Source organism: Brachyhypopomus gauderio, unplaced genomic scaffold, assembly GCF_052324685.1.
Source record: "Brachyhypopomus gauderio isolate BG-103 unplaced genomic scaffold, BGAUD_0.2 sc79, whole genome shotgun sequence".
Lineage (NCBI taxonomy): Eukaryota > Metazoa > Chordata > Actinopteri > Gymnotiformes > Hypopomidae > Brachyhypopomus > Brachyhypopomus gauderio.
The window spans coordinates 27,501-44,475 of NW_027506900.1; the positions used below are offsets into that span (position 1 = coordinate 27,501).

Below are 16,975 nucleotides of genomic sequence, written 5' to 3' on the forward strand. Positions count from 1 at the left end.
GCGCTGTATCCAGCACTGTGATCAGCTGAACAGCTGCTATAGAGGTAGCATTGTGAACAGCTGAACAGCCGCTCTAGAGGTGGCATTGTGAACAGCCCCTCTAGAGGTGGCATTGTGAACAGCCCCTCTAGAGGTGGCATTGTGAACAGCCCCTCTAGAGGTGGCTTTGTGAACAGCCCCTCTAGAGGTGGCATTGTGAACAGCCCCTCTAGAGGTGGCATTGTGAACAGCCCCTCTAGAGGTGGCATTGTGAACAGCCCCTCTAGAGGTGGCATTGTGAACAGCCCCTCTAGAGGTGGCATTGTGAACAGCCCCTCTAGAGGTGGCATTGTGAACAGCCCCTCTAGAGGTAACTTTGTGAACAGCTGAACAGCCCTATAGAGGTAACATTGTGTCTGGCTCCCTATTTCCATTCTGAAGCCCTGTAGTGTTATCGCTTGGACCACATCTGCAGCACCTGCACTCCGCCTGTGTTGGCAACGCTGGGGGCTTTAAACCATCTAGTCGCTGGCTAATTGCTCTCCTTACTGCCCACTATTAGCCAAAGTGTTTGAGCATTCGAGCAGTTGAGCAGAGGAGCCCTCTAAGGAACTAGCCTGAAGAATCACGGGCTTCCCATTCTACTGTTGTTAACCATCTCTGAATGGTGGCGGCTCTGATTCATTTATCCTGCTGTGGGAAGGACGCTTTCTCCTGGCTTCTCGTGCTAGACTGTTATCACTCCGGTGCTTGGAGTCGGGTCTCTGTAGCAAATTAGTTTCACAAACATCTGCGGGTGGGACCAGTTACAAGTGAAAGCAATTCTGTCCCGTGCGAGGGCCCGGCAGTGAGCAGCAGCGGTCAGGCCGTGGGAGGGCGGGGTGGACCCGCCCATTGCCCCTCCCACTCTCTCTTCTCTCGCTGACCCCTCTGTGCGAGTCTCTCTCTCGTTCATGAAGCCAGAGCTCTGTGTGGGGAAGTGGAGGCCTGAAGTGCCTTCGTTATGTGCCAGAATACTCACACGCTGGAAGACTGTCAGCACTTGTTTGAACAGTAAATGCTCTTACTACACACTTAATCAGAAGCATCAACCTTTCACCTGGTGGTCTGCTATCCACGCAGCTCCAACGTCTCATGAAGGGCATAATGGTGCATGCTAATGGCCTCTGTGCGTGTACAACTCGTTTCTGTTTCCAACACAGTAGGTGCTGAATGTATTACAACATGTGAATGTGAGAAATGCGTTGACCTCCAACACGCCGACCCTGTAAAGTGTGTCCACCTGGGGACGGTAAAACAGCTTTTGGCAGAATCACTTCTGTCTGCTTCACATTTTTCTGTTGGTCATCTCTCTCTCTCTCTCTCTCTCTCTCTCTCTCTCAGGCCTCTTGAAGTGTGGCTTAGACATGGTTTAGTTTTGACGTGGTTTCTTCTCTTGGTTATGGACATGCCAAAATAGAGTGGTGCAAATGGGAAATACTGAACTTCTTCATGAACAACGTGATTTCTAGCTGACGGTGGAACAAGCCAGGGCTCTAGAGTGCGACCAATTTGGTCGCACGCGTGACCTAATTTCTCAATGGTGCGACTAAAAAAAATCTGAGGTCGCACCGGTGCGACTAGCTGTTCGACGGGAAAAAGTCTCTGTGGTTCAACAACAGACCAGTGTTAATTTAGTTGACGAATAAATTTTGTCATAGTTTTTGTCAACGAACCTTTTTTTCATGACGAAAACTAAATAAAAACTATACGAAGGGATAAAAACGATGACTAAATTAATGGTCATTTCGTCATCGAATAAAAACGAGACGAAAATATTGGCCAGCGACGACATTCAATCAATAAAGTTGTTTGGAAATCTGTTTTTGTATATATTGCACATACAAACGATAATATTCTGTAACTGGTTGATACATTTCATTTTGTGCAAGTGTATATAATGACCATTTATATTTTAGTCAACTAAATTCTAATGATAATTAGTCGACTAAAACTAAAAACAACTCCAATGACTAACTTATGACCAAAACTAAATTACATTTTAGTCAAAAGACTAAGACTAAAACTAAATCAAAAATTGCTGTCAAAATTAACACTGCTCCCCTCTGCCTTTCACCGGCAGGCAGCAGCACACAGATCATCAGATGAGGCCGAGATGATAATCAAGTTTAACGTTGCCTACAATATTGCAAAAGAAGAACTTCCCTTCACTAAATTCAAGTCAGAAATAATTCTTCAGAAGAAAAATGGCTTGAACGTAAACCCGACATACAGCAATGATGTCGCGTGCAACAAATTGTTAGTTAATTACTTACAAGTCAATATTGTCTATATGGAAAGCAATTAAAAAATGTGAAACCGGTAAAACTGCAGTGTTAAATGTGATGCAGTCGAAACATTTGGGTGGACCTAACTTTTGTGCTGGTGCACTTAAGAAAAAAAGTTAGGCGCACCAGTGCAACCAGTGCAAAAATTTAGTCTAGAGCCCTGCAAGCAGGCGTGTGAATGCGGTGTCATGATGCCACTTGATGAGCTGATTCATTTTTATTTATTTATTTTACACAGACGTGATGTGCGGACGGGTTGTAAAGTGTGTGTAATAACACTCTCTCTCTCTCTCTCTGGATGTGTAGGCGTGTATCGACGAGAACGCCGAGATGGTTCAGTTCCTGGTGGAGAGCGGCAGCGAGGTGAACGGCGGAGACAACGAGGGCTGGACCCCCCTCCACGCAGCAGCCTCCTGCGGCTTCATTCAGATCGCCAAGTCAGTGTGTGTGTGTGTGTGTGTGTGTGTGTGTGTGTGTGTGTGTGTGTGTGTGTGTGTGTGTGTGTGTGTGTGTGTGTGTGTGTGTGTGTGTGTGTGTGTGTGTGTGTGTTCAGTAGTCATGTGTGGACAGTTGGCTGAGAGTCCTGCTCCGTGTCCCTGGTGCAGGTACCTGATAGATCATGGTGCACAGGTGGCCTCCGTCAACAGTGAGGGAGAACTTCCTCTGGACGTGGCCACGGAGGACGCCATGGAGAGACTGCTGAAGGCCGAGATCAAAAAGCAGGGTGAGACTGACGGGACGAGACGGACAGGAGCGCTTACACTGTGAGGTGGAAAGAAATGAATCGAAAATGACGAGGGGAAGAAGAGAAAGCACGCGCACACACAAACACACACACACACACACACACACACACCTTTGAACTGTTGAACATAGACACTGGTAATCACGCGTACACACACGACTTGTGTTGAGGAAGTGGCTTTTAGATTGAAAGGATGGCAGGTTTTTCCAACTTCAAAGAGTCCTACAAATGACAGAGGTCTGACCTTGAGTTTAAGAAACTTCCTGTCATAGATGAAAGTCTGTGTTAGCTAGCGTGTGCGTGCGTGTGCTAGTGGATGTATGTACAGTTTTTCGAATGGGCTGAAAGCAGGGTGTTGGACAGCGGACTGATTTACTCTTCAGCCAAATCCTGTAAAAGTCCACATGGCTCTGTTTTCTGCCTCTGCTCCCCTTCCTCTCTCTCCTGTCTCCCTCGCGCTCACGTGGGTCTCGCCGTTGCCTAACCGTCAACCCCAGGCTATCCACAAAAGGCCAAATAAGCACTTATGCTACTGCTTGGCCCACAAGCTCCCAAACGCTCTGCCACTGGACTGCACTCTCGGGCCTGAAGCGCTCTCCGTGGGTGTTTATGCTGTATGTGAACCAAAACAAACATCTGTATGCACATAGTCACAGAACCACGCAGCTCCAAATCATGTGTATCTCCAATGAGAGTGCAGACAGACAGCGTCCTGGCAGACAGACAGCGTCCTGGCAGACAGACAGCGTCCTGGCACGTTTCAGGATTCTGGCGGTGGCGGCGATGACTTAAAATGTCAGTGTTTTGCTGCTGTGGGTTCTAGCTGGAGGTAGCCGCTCGAAACAATGACTCCATTTAGTACAGAGGTTAGCAGGATACACACAATGCTACGTTCTCCATAAAACCCATTCAGAGCTTTTCAAACATTTGACCGTTCCTAACATTCACAAAAGACTTTGTTTTGACATGATTACACATGGGCTTAAATCTCACATTGTAATTCTTTCAGAGTGCAAGTTTTTTTAGAAAGATTTTGAGCCTTTAAAATATTGCTGTGATAAACCGAGCAGACAAGGGATCGTTGAACCAAGCCAGTTTCTTTAATATTGCACCTGCACTCCATAAATCTCTTTTCAATATTTTATTAAATTCAAAATATAGAGCATCTGGGTAAGAGACTGAACATTTGCCTTTAACACATATTTTGGAAGCAGAGATAAATCAGACTTAAATGCCAACATTCTTTAACCCACGTCGCTCAGGAGTGTCTAACACAGGAGACACTGCAACCACAAGCATTCAAATGAAGAACTTGGGTCACCCCTGAGAATGTGCTCTGATTGGTTTAATGTCTGTTGACAAGCAAGGCTCCCTCTTCTGATTAGTTCTATAACCTTTTTGTTATCCTATAACTATCTGCATAAATAGAACAACAGTTGATCTCCAGCCCAAAGGTCACACCACATAACCTAACGGGACTGGAAAGGTCCTGCTGCTTCTATACTAAGCAAGACATGATCCGCTTTAAAGACTGATGGGGTAAGCACCACCCTTAAGCTCCTTGCTGCCCCCTCTTTCAGGCAGTGTTAATTCTGACAGCAATTTTTTATTTAGTTTTAGTCTTAGTCTTTTGACTAAAATGTAATTTAGTTTTAGTCACAATTTAGTCATTGGAGTTGTTTTCAGTTTTAGTCGACTAATTATCAAAATAATTTTGTTCACTAAAATATAAATGGTGTAATAGTCATTATATACACTTCCACAAACTGAAACATTTATTAACCAGTTACAGAATATTATTATTTGTAAGTGCAATATACACAAAAACGGATTTCCAAACAACTTTATTTACCTGTACTTATGCTTAGTGAGCATAACAATATCAAACCAGTGATGACCAGTAGACCTGCTCTACCTGAAAAGCCTATGGAGTTTATGAACAATACATATTACATTCGATATAAAACTGGGTGCTGTAAAAACAGCAATGCCATAACCTGCAAATGTCGTTTCATTTGTCGTTTACACACCGTCTTGTTTTTCTCAAAGTCAAAGGAGAAATGTGTCCATATATCGCCGCTCATCTTTCTCCTTGCTGACATTGTCCAGTTAACTTCGAGTTGAATTTCATGAGTGACCACAGTTCACAGGCTAGTATGGTCTTCCTGGGTTGTGTGCGATGTGAAGACGTTAGTACTGATTGGACAGTTACCCGGGTTTGTCCCGCCTCTCCGTGTACGCTAAAGTAGTTACGGTTGGATCTCTTCTTAACTTATCCCTACCTTTCACAAAACTACATCAGGTCTGATTGGATGTCGTCGCTGGGCAATATTTTCGTCTCGTTTTTATTCGTTGACGAAAATGTCCATTAATAATTGGCATCGTTTTTATCATTTTATATAGTTTTCATTTAGTTATCGTCTCGTTTTCGTCATGAAAAAAAGGTTCGTTGACGAAAACTATGACCTATGACAAAAATTATTCGTCAATGAAATGAACACTGCTTTCAGGGGTGGATGTGGAGCAGGCGAGGAAGGAGGAAGAGAAGGTGATGCTGCAGGACGCCAGGGCCGTTTTGGCGGGAACGGGCTCTCTGGCCCCGCACCCCAACACCAGGGCTACTGCCCTGCACGTGGCCTCTGCTAAAGGATACATCGAGGTGCTCAAGTGAGTACACACGAAACCCGCACTCCACCACGCACCGCACCTGCACTCCACCATGCACCACGCACCGCACCTGCACTCCACCATGCACCACGCACCGCACCCGCACTCCTCCACGCACCGCACCCGCACTCCACCACGCACCGCACCCGCACTACACCACCCACCGCACCCGCACTCCACCATGCACCACGCACCGCACCCGCACTCCACCATGCACCACCCACCGCACACGCACTCCACCACGCACCGCACCCGCACTCCACCACGCACCACACCCGCACTACACCACGCACCGCACCCGCACTCCACCACCCACCGCACCCGCACTCCACCACCCACCGCACCCGCACTCCACCATGCACCACGCACCGCACCCGCACTCCACCACCCACCACACCCGCACTACACCGCACCCGCACTCCACCACCCACCACACCCGCACTACACCACACACCACACCCGCACTACACCACACACCGCACCCGCACTCCACCACCCACCGCACCCGCACTCCACCACACCCGCACTCCACCACCCACCACACCCGTACTACACCGCACCTGCACTCCACCACGCACCACCCACCGCACCCGCACTCCACCACCCACCGCACCCGCACTCCACCGCACCCGCACTCCACCACACACCGCACCCGCACTCCACCACCCACTACACCCGCACTACACCGCACCCGCACTCCACCACCCACCACACCCGCACTACACCACACACCGCACCCGCACTCCACCACGCACCACCCACCGCACCCGCACTCCGACCATACTCCACCCGCACTCCACACAACTTACGCAATGCGTAATTTTAATGGAATGTTGACAAGTGGAAGCTTTCAATGTAGTCTCCCCCTCCGTGTCTCCCCCTCCGTGTCTCCCCCTCTCCGTCTCTGTGTCTGGGTGGTAGAGTGCTCTTGCAGTGTGGGATGGACGTGGACAGCCGGGACTGTGATGGCTGGACGCCTCTTCACGCAGCGGCGCACTGGGGACAGGAGGAGGCCTGCACGCTGCTCGCCGACAACATGTGTGACATGAACGCCGTCAACAACGTGGTGTGTCTCTCTCTCCTTTCTCTCGCTCTCTCTCCCCATCTCTCTTCTTTCTCTCTCATGCTCTGTCCTGCTCTGTCCTTCTCTTTCTCTTCATGTCATATGGTGGTAAGATCCCTTCTTTCTGGCCATAGGGTCAGACAGCTCTGGATGTGGCTGATGAGAATCTCGCCGATCTGTTGGAGGAGCTCCAGAAGAAGCAGGATGCAGTAAGTTTGGGGGTGTGGGGTATCTGCCCGGGGGGGTGTGGGGTATCTGCCCAGGGGGGGTGTGGGGTATCTGCCCAGGGGGGGTGTGGGGTATCTGCCCAGGGGGGGTGTGGGGTATCTGCCCGGGGGGGTGTGGGGTATCTGCCCGGGAGGTGTGGGGTATCTAGCTAGCTGTGTGGTACATGGAAGTGCTATCTTATCACCTTTCTCTGGCTAGTATTCAAAGGCTCTCACTTTTGCTCCAAGGGAAGGTTATCTGCACTGTGCGAACCAGTCCCTACACACACACACACACACACACACACAGCAGGGTGGAACTCCTCAGCTCAGACGCAGCACACAATAGCACCTCACAGCTATTAAATTACCTCTGCGTGTTGGTTTCTTGGCAGTGAATTGCACAGAAGGTGTGTTGTAAATCGGGCCCGGTTGTCTGTGCAGACGGACAGGGCGTTGTGAACATTGTCTGCTACTCTTTCACTCTGATGTGTGTATTCATGTAAACTCTCAGAGACGCACCAAGAAACAGAAGATCCAGGTGTCTGTCATCGAGACCAGCCCACCTGTCTCTTTGGCACCAGTACGCCCTCGCAGGTAATGCATACACACACACACACACACACACGCGCGCCCCCCCTGTGCACATATACATACACACACACACACACACACACACGGAACCCCCACCACCACCTGCACACACACACACACACACACACACACACACACACACACACATACATAGAACCCCCACCACACACACACACACAGTGTTGTGCATGTTGTTCACCAGCTCCTGCCTCACAGAAGGGTGTGGTGTTGTATTTGCATGCTCGACAGTGAGCACTGCTAGTGAAGTGGAGGTGGAGGGAGGAATAGAGCGATAGAGGAGTGGAAAAGACCCGGGGGGGGATCAATAAAGGCTGGGGGGGGTGTATTAAATGCACAATTCTTTTATTTAGTTTCCTTCTTTCCTATATATTTCACCTCTGACGTGGGCCATATGTATGTTTATATGTGAGAATATTCTTTCTGAAACAGTTGTGCACATTTTTGCTAAATGTATTGGCATCCCAAGTAATCTGAAATCTGTAAGTAAAGTATACACAAAAAAAGTATACATAAAATTAGATTTCACGCTTATTTTCTGGACAACTTTGTAAATGAGATGAAACTGAAATGGGATGCCAACACCTTCCACTGTGGCCTGAGTGCTTGCTCAATCATTCACCTCACGCTCACCTATTGGCTGGTTTGCATGTCACTCGTGCTCCGGTGGTGTGTTGGCCCGCCCCTGCAGGACGTCCATCTCTCGTATGAGCAGCAAGGAAAAGATCACGTTGCACGAGAGGGAGAAGCACCCGCCCCCTGCCCTCCAAACCCCACCTACGGAGGAGGAGGAGGAGGAGCCAAACGCACAGAACCGCCCAACAGCCCCGCCCAAAGCATCCAGCAGCTCCAGCTCTGAGGACGAGAGCGAATCGGAGAGCGACGCGGAGTCAGGTGACCAGAAATGAGCGCCGAGCAGAAACAGTGGGCTGCCTCGCCGTTGATGGCGATGCTCAAAAGACGTGAAACCAAACGGAACAAAACAATTCTTCTCTGTCCCGTTACAGAAAAAGCGAAAACCAGAGAGCTGATCAACAACCTAAACAACAAACGCAACAATCCGACTCCATTAGCGACCGCCGCAACAACCAGCACCACGGCGACCAGCACCACGGCGACCAGCACCACGGCGAACCAGGTCAAAAAGGTGCTCCGCCCCTGCGCCCTGGACAAGCAGATCACCTGCTCACACGCTCACGTGGCTCACACGCTCACGTGGCTCACACGCTCACGTGGCTCATGACCGTCACGTCATCAGCCATGGAGAGATTAATGCCAGTAAAGGAGACGAACGTTTAGGCCACCAGAATATTTGCCTGCAGTAAAAACTCTGGTCTTATATGCGCTTTCATTCAGTCTTGGCTCAGTGCCTGCGATCTTAACAGGAATAACTGGGTGTATATATCATAGTGCAAACACTGTGGGCTGAAGCGTGACGTGTGCGTGTATACGCTCGTGTGTGTGTGTGTGTGTGTGTGTGTGTGTGTGTGTGCAGACGGAGCCCGTGCGTGCAGCGGCGAGCGAGGCTCCGGGTTCGTGGCGGACCTCCCTTCGTAAGGCAGGCAGCTCTGTGACTCTGGGCTCGTCCGGTGGCACCGACGCCGGCATAGAGACCCTGCGCCCCCCCGACAGCTCGACGGCCATGACGCGCTCGGCCTCCAGCCCCAAACTCAGCACCAACACCGACGCCAAGGTAGCACCACCCACCTGGAAACACCAGCCCTCCACCTGTGCAGCTCCCCCTGGCTGTGTTTGTGTTGATGGCATATCGATCAAGCACCCCCTGCTGGCGTGAGCTGGGCGTTAGCCGTGTTCTCCACCCTGGGCCGCGTTCTCCGCCCTGGGCCGCGTTCTCCGCCCTGGGCCGCGTTCTCCGCCCTGGGCCGCGTTCTACGCTTGCTGAGACCGTGTGTTTCCCACCTGCCCCAGCGGAGCAGAGCTGCTCTGAGCTCTGTGTTTGCCACAGCGTCTGCCAGCCCGACGTCTCCGTGTAAACATCAGTAAGAGTGAAGCAGATGCCCAGACCAGCGGCCACACGGAGCTACAGCCTGGGCACAGGACACGTTAGCAGGGCTGCTTACTGGTGCTGATGGTCATACTGGTTTATTTTAAGTGTGAAGGAAACCTTTACCAGCATACCTCCTGAACAGGTGTGTGCATTCTCTCTCTCTCTCTCTCTCTCTCTCTCTCTCTCTCTCTCGTAGGAACCCCGGCTGGCGCGGGTGCAGCCCACACCTTCCAGGCGCCTGTTCAGCGTTGGAGACGTGAACACCAGCACCAACCCCCCCGTTGACAGTTACAGCAGGTGTGTGAGTGTGTGCGCGCGTGCCTTTGCATGTTTATGATGCATATATTTCTTGGGAATATTTGTGGGCATGGAAATTTGAGAATATGTGTGTGTGTGCGTGTGTGTGTGCGTGTGTGTGTGCGCGTGTGTGTGTGTGTGTGTGTGTGTGTGTAGCTGGCTGAGCCGGAGTTCCTCATATGCACGCAGGCTGAACAACCAGTCTGGCAATGATCCAGCAGCACAGAACCCCTCCTTACCTCGCAGGTGTGTGACCCACACACTCACAGCAGTGTGCATGTGGAGGGTGCTGTCCTGGGCTGCTTATAACTGTGTGTGTGTGTGTGTGTGTGTGTGTGTGTGTGTGTGTGTTGGCCTCCAGTTCATCTTATGGAAGAAAACTCGATGACCCCTCTATGACCTCTGTCACCTCACAGGGAACCTCTGGACTAAGTCGCCTCAACACCATAGTGGCTCAAAGGTGTATATGCGTCTGTATGCGTGTGTGCGTGTGCGCATGTGTGCGTGTGCGTGTGTGTGTGTGTGTGTGTGTGTGTATACGCGTGCGTGGGTGTGTGTGTGTGTGTATACGCGTGCGTGGGTGTGTGTGTGTGTGTGTGTGTGTGTGTGTGTGTGTGTGTGTGTGTGTGTATACGCGTGCGTGGGTCTGTGTGTGTGTGTGTGTGTGTGTGTGTGTGTACGCGTGCGTGGGTCTGTGTTAGGCTTGTCACGATACTAAGAATTACAACTTCGATACGATACTTAAAAAAATATTGAAATTCGATACCATTTTCAATACCAAAGTCAGATACTGTGCTAATTTCCGTTTTAAAGCCTTTTTATTTATTTTTTATAAACAAACAAATGAATGTTGCTTTGTGTTTGAAAATGCTTGAAATTGTAACTTCATTTCACAACAAACAGCTGTCTGACTGAACAGTTCTCTTGTATTACGTTAACAAATACGAGCCTCTTGTAATTCCAGGACGAAACATGAGAAAACATGAAGACGTTAAGATTGGGCGTTTTGAAAATAAACAACCATTAAATAATGTGATAAAAAAGCGAATAATTTCGAGTATATGTATAAATATTTAACTTATCCCAACAAACATGCGACGTCAGAAAGACGTTAAAATCATGTCTGTATCACATCGGTCAGTCCAGACCCATTTTTGCATGTCTGGTGGACGTTCAAAACTGGTTCAAAATCTGACAGTGTGACTAGGACCTTAACCTTAACTTAACATGGATGTCTATGACGAGTTTTCTATCTGAACGTCTGACTAGGACCTTTATTGGATGTCAGTGGACGTCTTTTGAACGTCTGACAAAGTGTCTTTGCTCGTGCTGGGAAATATTGAAATGGACCTTGAAAGTGATATACAAGTGTTTGAATTCCACAAGGTATATGAACCCTGCAAACATGAATTTGTTCATCGCGCTGAAGCACGGAATTTTGTAACTTCGCGCGCGCCGCGCCTCAGCGCAATGAACAAAGTCATGTTTGCAGGGTTCATACACCTTTTATATAGTGGAATTCAAGCACTTGTACCAATATTTCCCAGCACGTTAAACTTAATTAAGTTAAATATTTATACATATACTCGAAATGATTTGAAATATTGCGCTTTTAATCACATTATTTAATGGTTGTTTATTTTCAAAACGCCCAATCTTAACGTCTTCACGTTCTCTCATGTTTCGTTCTGGAATTACAAGAGGCTCGTATTTGTTAACGTAATACAAGAGAACTGTTCAGTCAGACAGATATTTGTTGTGAAACAATTTCAACATTTTTAAGTACTTTAGCCTAAATTCCAGCACTTTTCAAACCTGAAACACACTGAAACACAAAGCAGCATTAAAATTCGTCACGTAAGTGTTCATTCCCCTGTTTTTGAATGGTGTTTCTTTTATACTATCACATATAGTTTCGGACAACACTGCAAAGCGGAAAGCAGTGGCGGTCTTTGCATAGAGGCATTGCTAGGCAACTGCCTTGGGCCCCTCCCACTGCAGCCCACTGTAGGGGCCCCCTGACTAGCTAACTTATTTCTCGCATATTAATGTTGATGGGCCCCCTAGCAAAATTTGCCTTGAGCCCCCAAATTGCTAAGGCTGCCACTGGCGGAAAGTATAAACGCCTCCACCGCTCGCGGAGGTGGGCGGAGTCGAGCGCTATGATCACTCAACCAGGCTTTAGTGCCCTTCGTTGAAATGTTCCAAAAGCACCGCTTGCAAACTGGCTTGTTCATGTCCTTCGGTTTTCCATCTGTATCTGCTTCGAATCCAACAGCACTGTGTTTGCTTTAGCTGCCATTTTAGCATTACAAACCGTCCTGTGCATTACGGCAGCTTGGGTGGGTCAAAGAAAGCGCATTTTATGTAAAAAGAATCGATACTTGAGAGAAACGAGTATTGTACCGTTTCACAATGTTCAGTATCGATACGTATCGATATATCGATTATTTTTTTTTTTTACAACACTAGTGTGTGTCTGTGTGTGTGTCTGTGTGTATACGCATGCGTGTGTGTGTGTGTGTGTGGGTCTGTGTATACGCGTGTGTGTGTATACGCATGTGTGTGTGTGTGTGTGTGTTCACGGTCACATGTTCTGCTGTGCATTCCTGCCCTCACACAGACTAGCTCAGGAACAGTCAGACAAAAAGGAGCCCGTCTCCACTACAACAACCACGGGTGAGCAGGAGTCAAAGCAGAGACGCAAGTGAGTATTGCGTGTGTGCGTGTGTGTGCGTGTGTGTGCGTGTGTGGACTTTTATTGGCTTCAATGAAGATGATTTCCAGGCTACATTTTCAGTCTTGCTTACCAAAACATATTCTGTTTAAAAAGTTTTATTGAGACTTGTGTCCATGTGTGTGTATGTGTGGTGCGTGGTACATGCATGCTTATGTTGTTCGTGTGTGTGGTGTGTCCACGCGTGTGCGTCTAGGTCATACCTGACTCCGGTTCGTGATGAAGAGGCTGAAGCTCAGAGGAAGGCCCGGTCCAGACATGCCCGTCAGTCTCGACGCTCCACTCAGGTCAGCCTGCCCCTGAACTCATGACCTGTAGACCTCTGACCTCTGACCCTGCCATAGCGCACCATCCAAACAGACCCCTCCGACATTCCTCTACCTTGATGTTTCTCCCGTTGTGATGTCACGCGGGCTTTGAACACAGCAGGTGTGTGTGCTGCGTGTTTGTGTCCCACACCGTTGTTTTGTCTCCAGGGTGTTACACTTAACGATCTACAGGAAGCTGAGAAGACAATAAAGACGGAAAGCAAGGGGAAAGAGGGGCGGAGAGAGGAGGAGAAGGAGGGGCGGAGAGAGGAGGAGAAGGAGAAGGAGGGGCGGAGAGAGGAGGAGAAGGAGGGGAGGCAGAAGAAGGCGGAGGATGGGGTGAGAGAGGTGGTGTTTGCTCCATTAAGTTTGTTTCATGCACGTTAAGCCCGACTGTATCCAGATGACCGCTCCACATAGAGCCAGATACACACACACTTCACCAGTCCCATTTAACTGATCACTGTGTGTGTGTGTGTGTGTGTGTGTGTGTGTGTGTGTGGTGTGTGTGTGTGTGTGTGTGTGTGTGTGTGTGTGTGTGTGTGTGTGTGTGTGTGTGTGTGTGTGTGTGTGTGTGTGTGTGTGTGTGTGTGCGCGTGTGTGTTTAGGAGGTGAGTTGGAGGTCTCGTATTGCAAACCTGCAGAAGTCGGATCTTCTGGGACTGACTCACCCTCCAGGTGCCCCGCGCCCTGCTGACCGGAGAGGTGACCTTTTAACCTTTGAACTTTTGAGTCTAAGCAAACTATACATATGTATTCTATTTAGCCTTCTGCTTTGTGTGTGTGTGTGTGTGTGTGTGTGTGTGTGTGTGTGTGTGTGTTGCTCAGATATGGAGGACAGCGTTGATGACAGTGAGGAGCGATTGAGGGAGAGGAGGAGAGCAAGAGCTCGGAGGAGAGAAAGAGCAGCAGAGGTGGGAAGGAGGGGGCGTGTCCTGCACCGCTGCAGCGACGGAGGGGTGGGACCACCGTTTGACCTCTAACCTCTGTGTGTGTCTGTAGAATGAAGATAATGAACCCAGCGCAGGAGAGGGAGAGCAGCGGAGGGCGAGACCCACAGGTGTGTCCAATCAGCATCTCCACATCACCACAGAAGCACATGGCGTGATTACGTCTGTCTGTCTTGAGCGGTGCTGTATGTGTGTGTGTAATCAGCACTCTGATGCATGTCTCTCTCTTCTCTCCCGTAATACAGACAGACAGGCATGTGGGCAGCAGGTATTGCTTTGATCTCTGCACTTTGGGTTTCTTTGGCTTGAGAACTCACTTTTATAAACATGAATCCAACCCTCCCTCTCTCTCTCTCTCTCTCCTCTCTCTCTCTCTCTCTCTCTCTCTCTCTCTCTCTCTCTCTCTCTCTCTCTCTCATCTCTCTCTCTCTCTCTCTCTCTCTCTCTCTCTCTCTCTCTCTCTCTCTCTCTCTCTCTCTCTCTCTCTCTCTCTCTCTCTCACACACACACACACTTCACAGGTCAAGTCTTGCCTTCAATGACTCTATCATGGCGGGGCGATCAGGCATTAAGGATTATAAAAAGGTCAGTGTTGATGCCTCTTCTCATACTCACCAGAGCCATGAAGCCTTTGTGTAGTTCAACAAGCGTGTCAAACCATCTAAGCCATTTATTCTGGTGTGTGTGTGTCAGTTGTTTGAGGACATATCTAGGGAAAACAGTCAGCTGCAGTCTCAACTGCAGGACACACAGAGGACCGTCTCTGTAACCCGATTGGAGCTGGAGAAAGCAACACAGGTGAACACACACTACATGTTTCAAAACCACACATTTAATGCAGTCACGGTAATATACTAACTGTGTGTGTGTGTGTGTGTGTGTGTGTGTGTGTGACGGACAGAGACAGGAGAGGTTCAGTGACTGCTCAGCTCTGCTGGAGCATGAGAAGAAGGTGCGTTTCTTTTGTCCTCATTTTCCTCTGTTGGCACTGTACTGTCATTTGGAAGAAGTGTGTGGTAGCCGCACACCGCAAAGCTTCACGTGCTCCCTGTGTGTGTCAGGAGAGGGTGGTGCTGGAGATGCGTGCCGCCAAGCTGGAGGAGGAGCTGAAGGTAAGAGCAGGCCCCGCCTCCGCTCACCTCACCGTCGGCGCTCGGCCAATCGACACGCCCGTCCTTACCGTGAGTGTGTGTGTTGTAGGTTTTGGGGGATTTAAGAGCAGATAACCAGAGGCTGAAAGACGAAAACGGAGCACTCATCCGTGTGATCAGCAAGCTCTCCAAATAGAGGCGCAGAGTGAGGCAGCGCGAGCGGACCCCTCCCCCGCCCTCACACCCCACTGTGCCATAGAAGGAGTGAGAAGAAGGAGAGGAGGAGAAGAGAATGTCACTTCCTTTTCTGCACTCTTTAGACGTTTGCCATGAGCTTTGCCTGTTTGCTCCCGAAGCCTTAGGAAGTGTGTGTGCACGTGTGTCTGTGTGCACGTGTGTCTGTGTGTGTGTGCGCGTGCACGTGTGTGTATGCGCACGTGCGTGTGTGTGGAGCTACCCCCCAACACAGTGCACCAGTATAAACTCTTATTAGAATCAGGAGACTGATGGTTAGATAACTTGTGCACTCACCCACACAGACACACCGATGGCAAGGCTTGAGCAACTCCTCCAAACGCTTGAGGTGTGCACAGCATCGTTACATTCACACACACACACACACACACACACACACACACGTGCCATCCAGAGATGTCCGTGCACATTCCACCAGGCTCAGGTAGCTCACTTCTGCTGTCGTTTTGCCCCTTACATGCACACGCGTGAACATGCACACGTGTGAACACGCACACGCGGTTAAAGCTGATACAGCCACATAAAGACTCTTGTGCCAACTCTGGGACCACTTTGTTGTACCACTCCAGTACTGCCTCAAACCGAAACGCTACACGACAATCAGAGACACCAAAGGAACTCGATCATGCTTCACGTGTGGTCAGCACTTGTGCACACCTCACACTTGATCCTGCACAAGCCCTGCCAATCGTAGCAGTCTTTTCCTACACTTGATTAATAGAAAGGTGGAGAATTGTGTGCTGTTTTCCTGGTGTGTTGTTGGCATCAGTTCCTCGCCCCTTTGGAGACGAGGATGGTTACATTGTTTATTATATAAATGGAGAACTATTATTCCCTTTAAATTGTAATGCCATCAAATGTAATGTGATATTGATATTCCTCTTCCACATTGTTTTTTTAATATATATAAAATGAATGTCAGCACTTAATAAATGGTTCTGTGTGTTTATAACTTAGAATCAAGCATCTCCTCGGTTATGTACCGTTTTTATTATTGCGCTTAATGTTATATTCATTTGTCACGTTGTCATCTGTGACATTTGCAAAAAAAGGTTCAGTCCAGCTGTATGTAGGAAGTGTGTTGAAACGAGTGTCTTCAGTGTCCTGGACCACCACTGGCCCCCGTCAGTCTGGGACTATTGTCTTGTATTTCAGTCTGTCTCCCCCATGGATGTGAGCCAGATGTCCTGCATCGTGGGGGTGGGGGGGGGGGGGGGGGGGGGGGAACAGCTGGAGCAATGGATCTAACATTCCCACGAGTGTGTGTGGGTGTGTGTGTTCTGACCAAGAGAGAGGAAGTCACAAAACGGAATGTGGACAGACAGGGTGTAAACAGTACACTGTCACAGCTACTGACACCGACAAAGTCACTTTCTGTTCCGCCTGTGGTACCTTCACGCCTCACCAGGCTTTCGCCTTCCACACGACGGACGCGGCCTGAAACGCTGCTGCTTCTCCAGCCCGCGAGTCTGACGAGTTTCGCATGCCGGCAGCGCGTCCGTGGCCATGTCTGGAGACGAGGCTGACCTTCTGGAGAACGCCGCTCTCCCCGGCCCTCATCTGTTTGTCCCATCTCCTCACACGCTGGTGGTCTGCCCACTGTCCTACAAGGATGCGATGGAGCTGCTGACAACAGGAGCAGCTCCTAATAAGGAACGCCAGGCAGGCCTTGCTGTAAATATCTTGAAGGTCTGAGAAGGAAAGAGAGGGAGGGAGGAGAGGAGAGGAAG

The 16,975-nt window shown here is 49.4% G+C and overlaps 1 protein-coding gene across 1 annotated transcript in view; it reads left to right on the plus strand.

Moving 5' to 3' along the window:
• The window catches only part of LOC143492590 (protein phosphatase 1 regulatory subunit 12A), a 23,562-nt gene extending 7,358 nt beyond the window's left edge, over positions 1-16,204 (plus strand). Inside the window, 25 exon segments of the mRNA XM_076990939.1 lie at positions 2,613-2,743; positions 2,912-3,030; positions 5,562-5,718; positions 6,640-6,784; positions 6,916-6,990; positions 7,502-7,584; positions 8,291-8,493; positions 8,607-8,746; positions 9,095-9,292; positions 9,804-9,904; positions 10,061-10,150; positions 10,266-10,364; positions 12,528-12,611; positions 12,838-12,928; positions 13,118-13,288; positions 13,558-13,654; positions 13,778-13,863; positions 13,952-13,981; positions 13,983-14,009; positions 14,145-14,167; positions 14,421-14,484; positions 14,593-14,697; positions 14,801-14,851; positions 14,961-15,011; positions 15,100-16,204. Of these exon segments, the coding sequence (XP_076847054.1) occupies positions 2,613-2,743; positions 2,912-3,030; positions 5,562-5,718; positions 6,640-6,784; positions 6,916-6,990; positions 7,502-7,584; positions 8,291-8,493; positions 8,607-8,746; positions 9,095-9,292; positions 9,804-9,904; positions 10,061-10,150; positions 10,266-10,364; positions 12,528-12,611; positions 12,838-12,928; positions 13,118-13,288; positions 13,558-13,654; positions 13,778-13,863; positions 13,952-13,981; positions 13,983-14,009; positions 14,145-14,167; positions 14,421-14,484; positions 14,593-14,697; positions 14,801-14,851; positions 14,961-15,011; positions 15,100-15,186 (2,508 nt within the window). The 3' untranslated portion in view covers positions 15,187-16,204.
• The last annotated feature ends 771 nt before the right edge of the window (positions 16,205-16,975 follow it).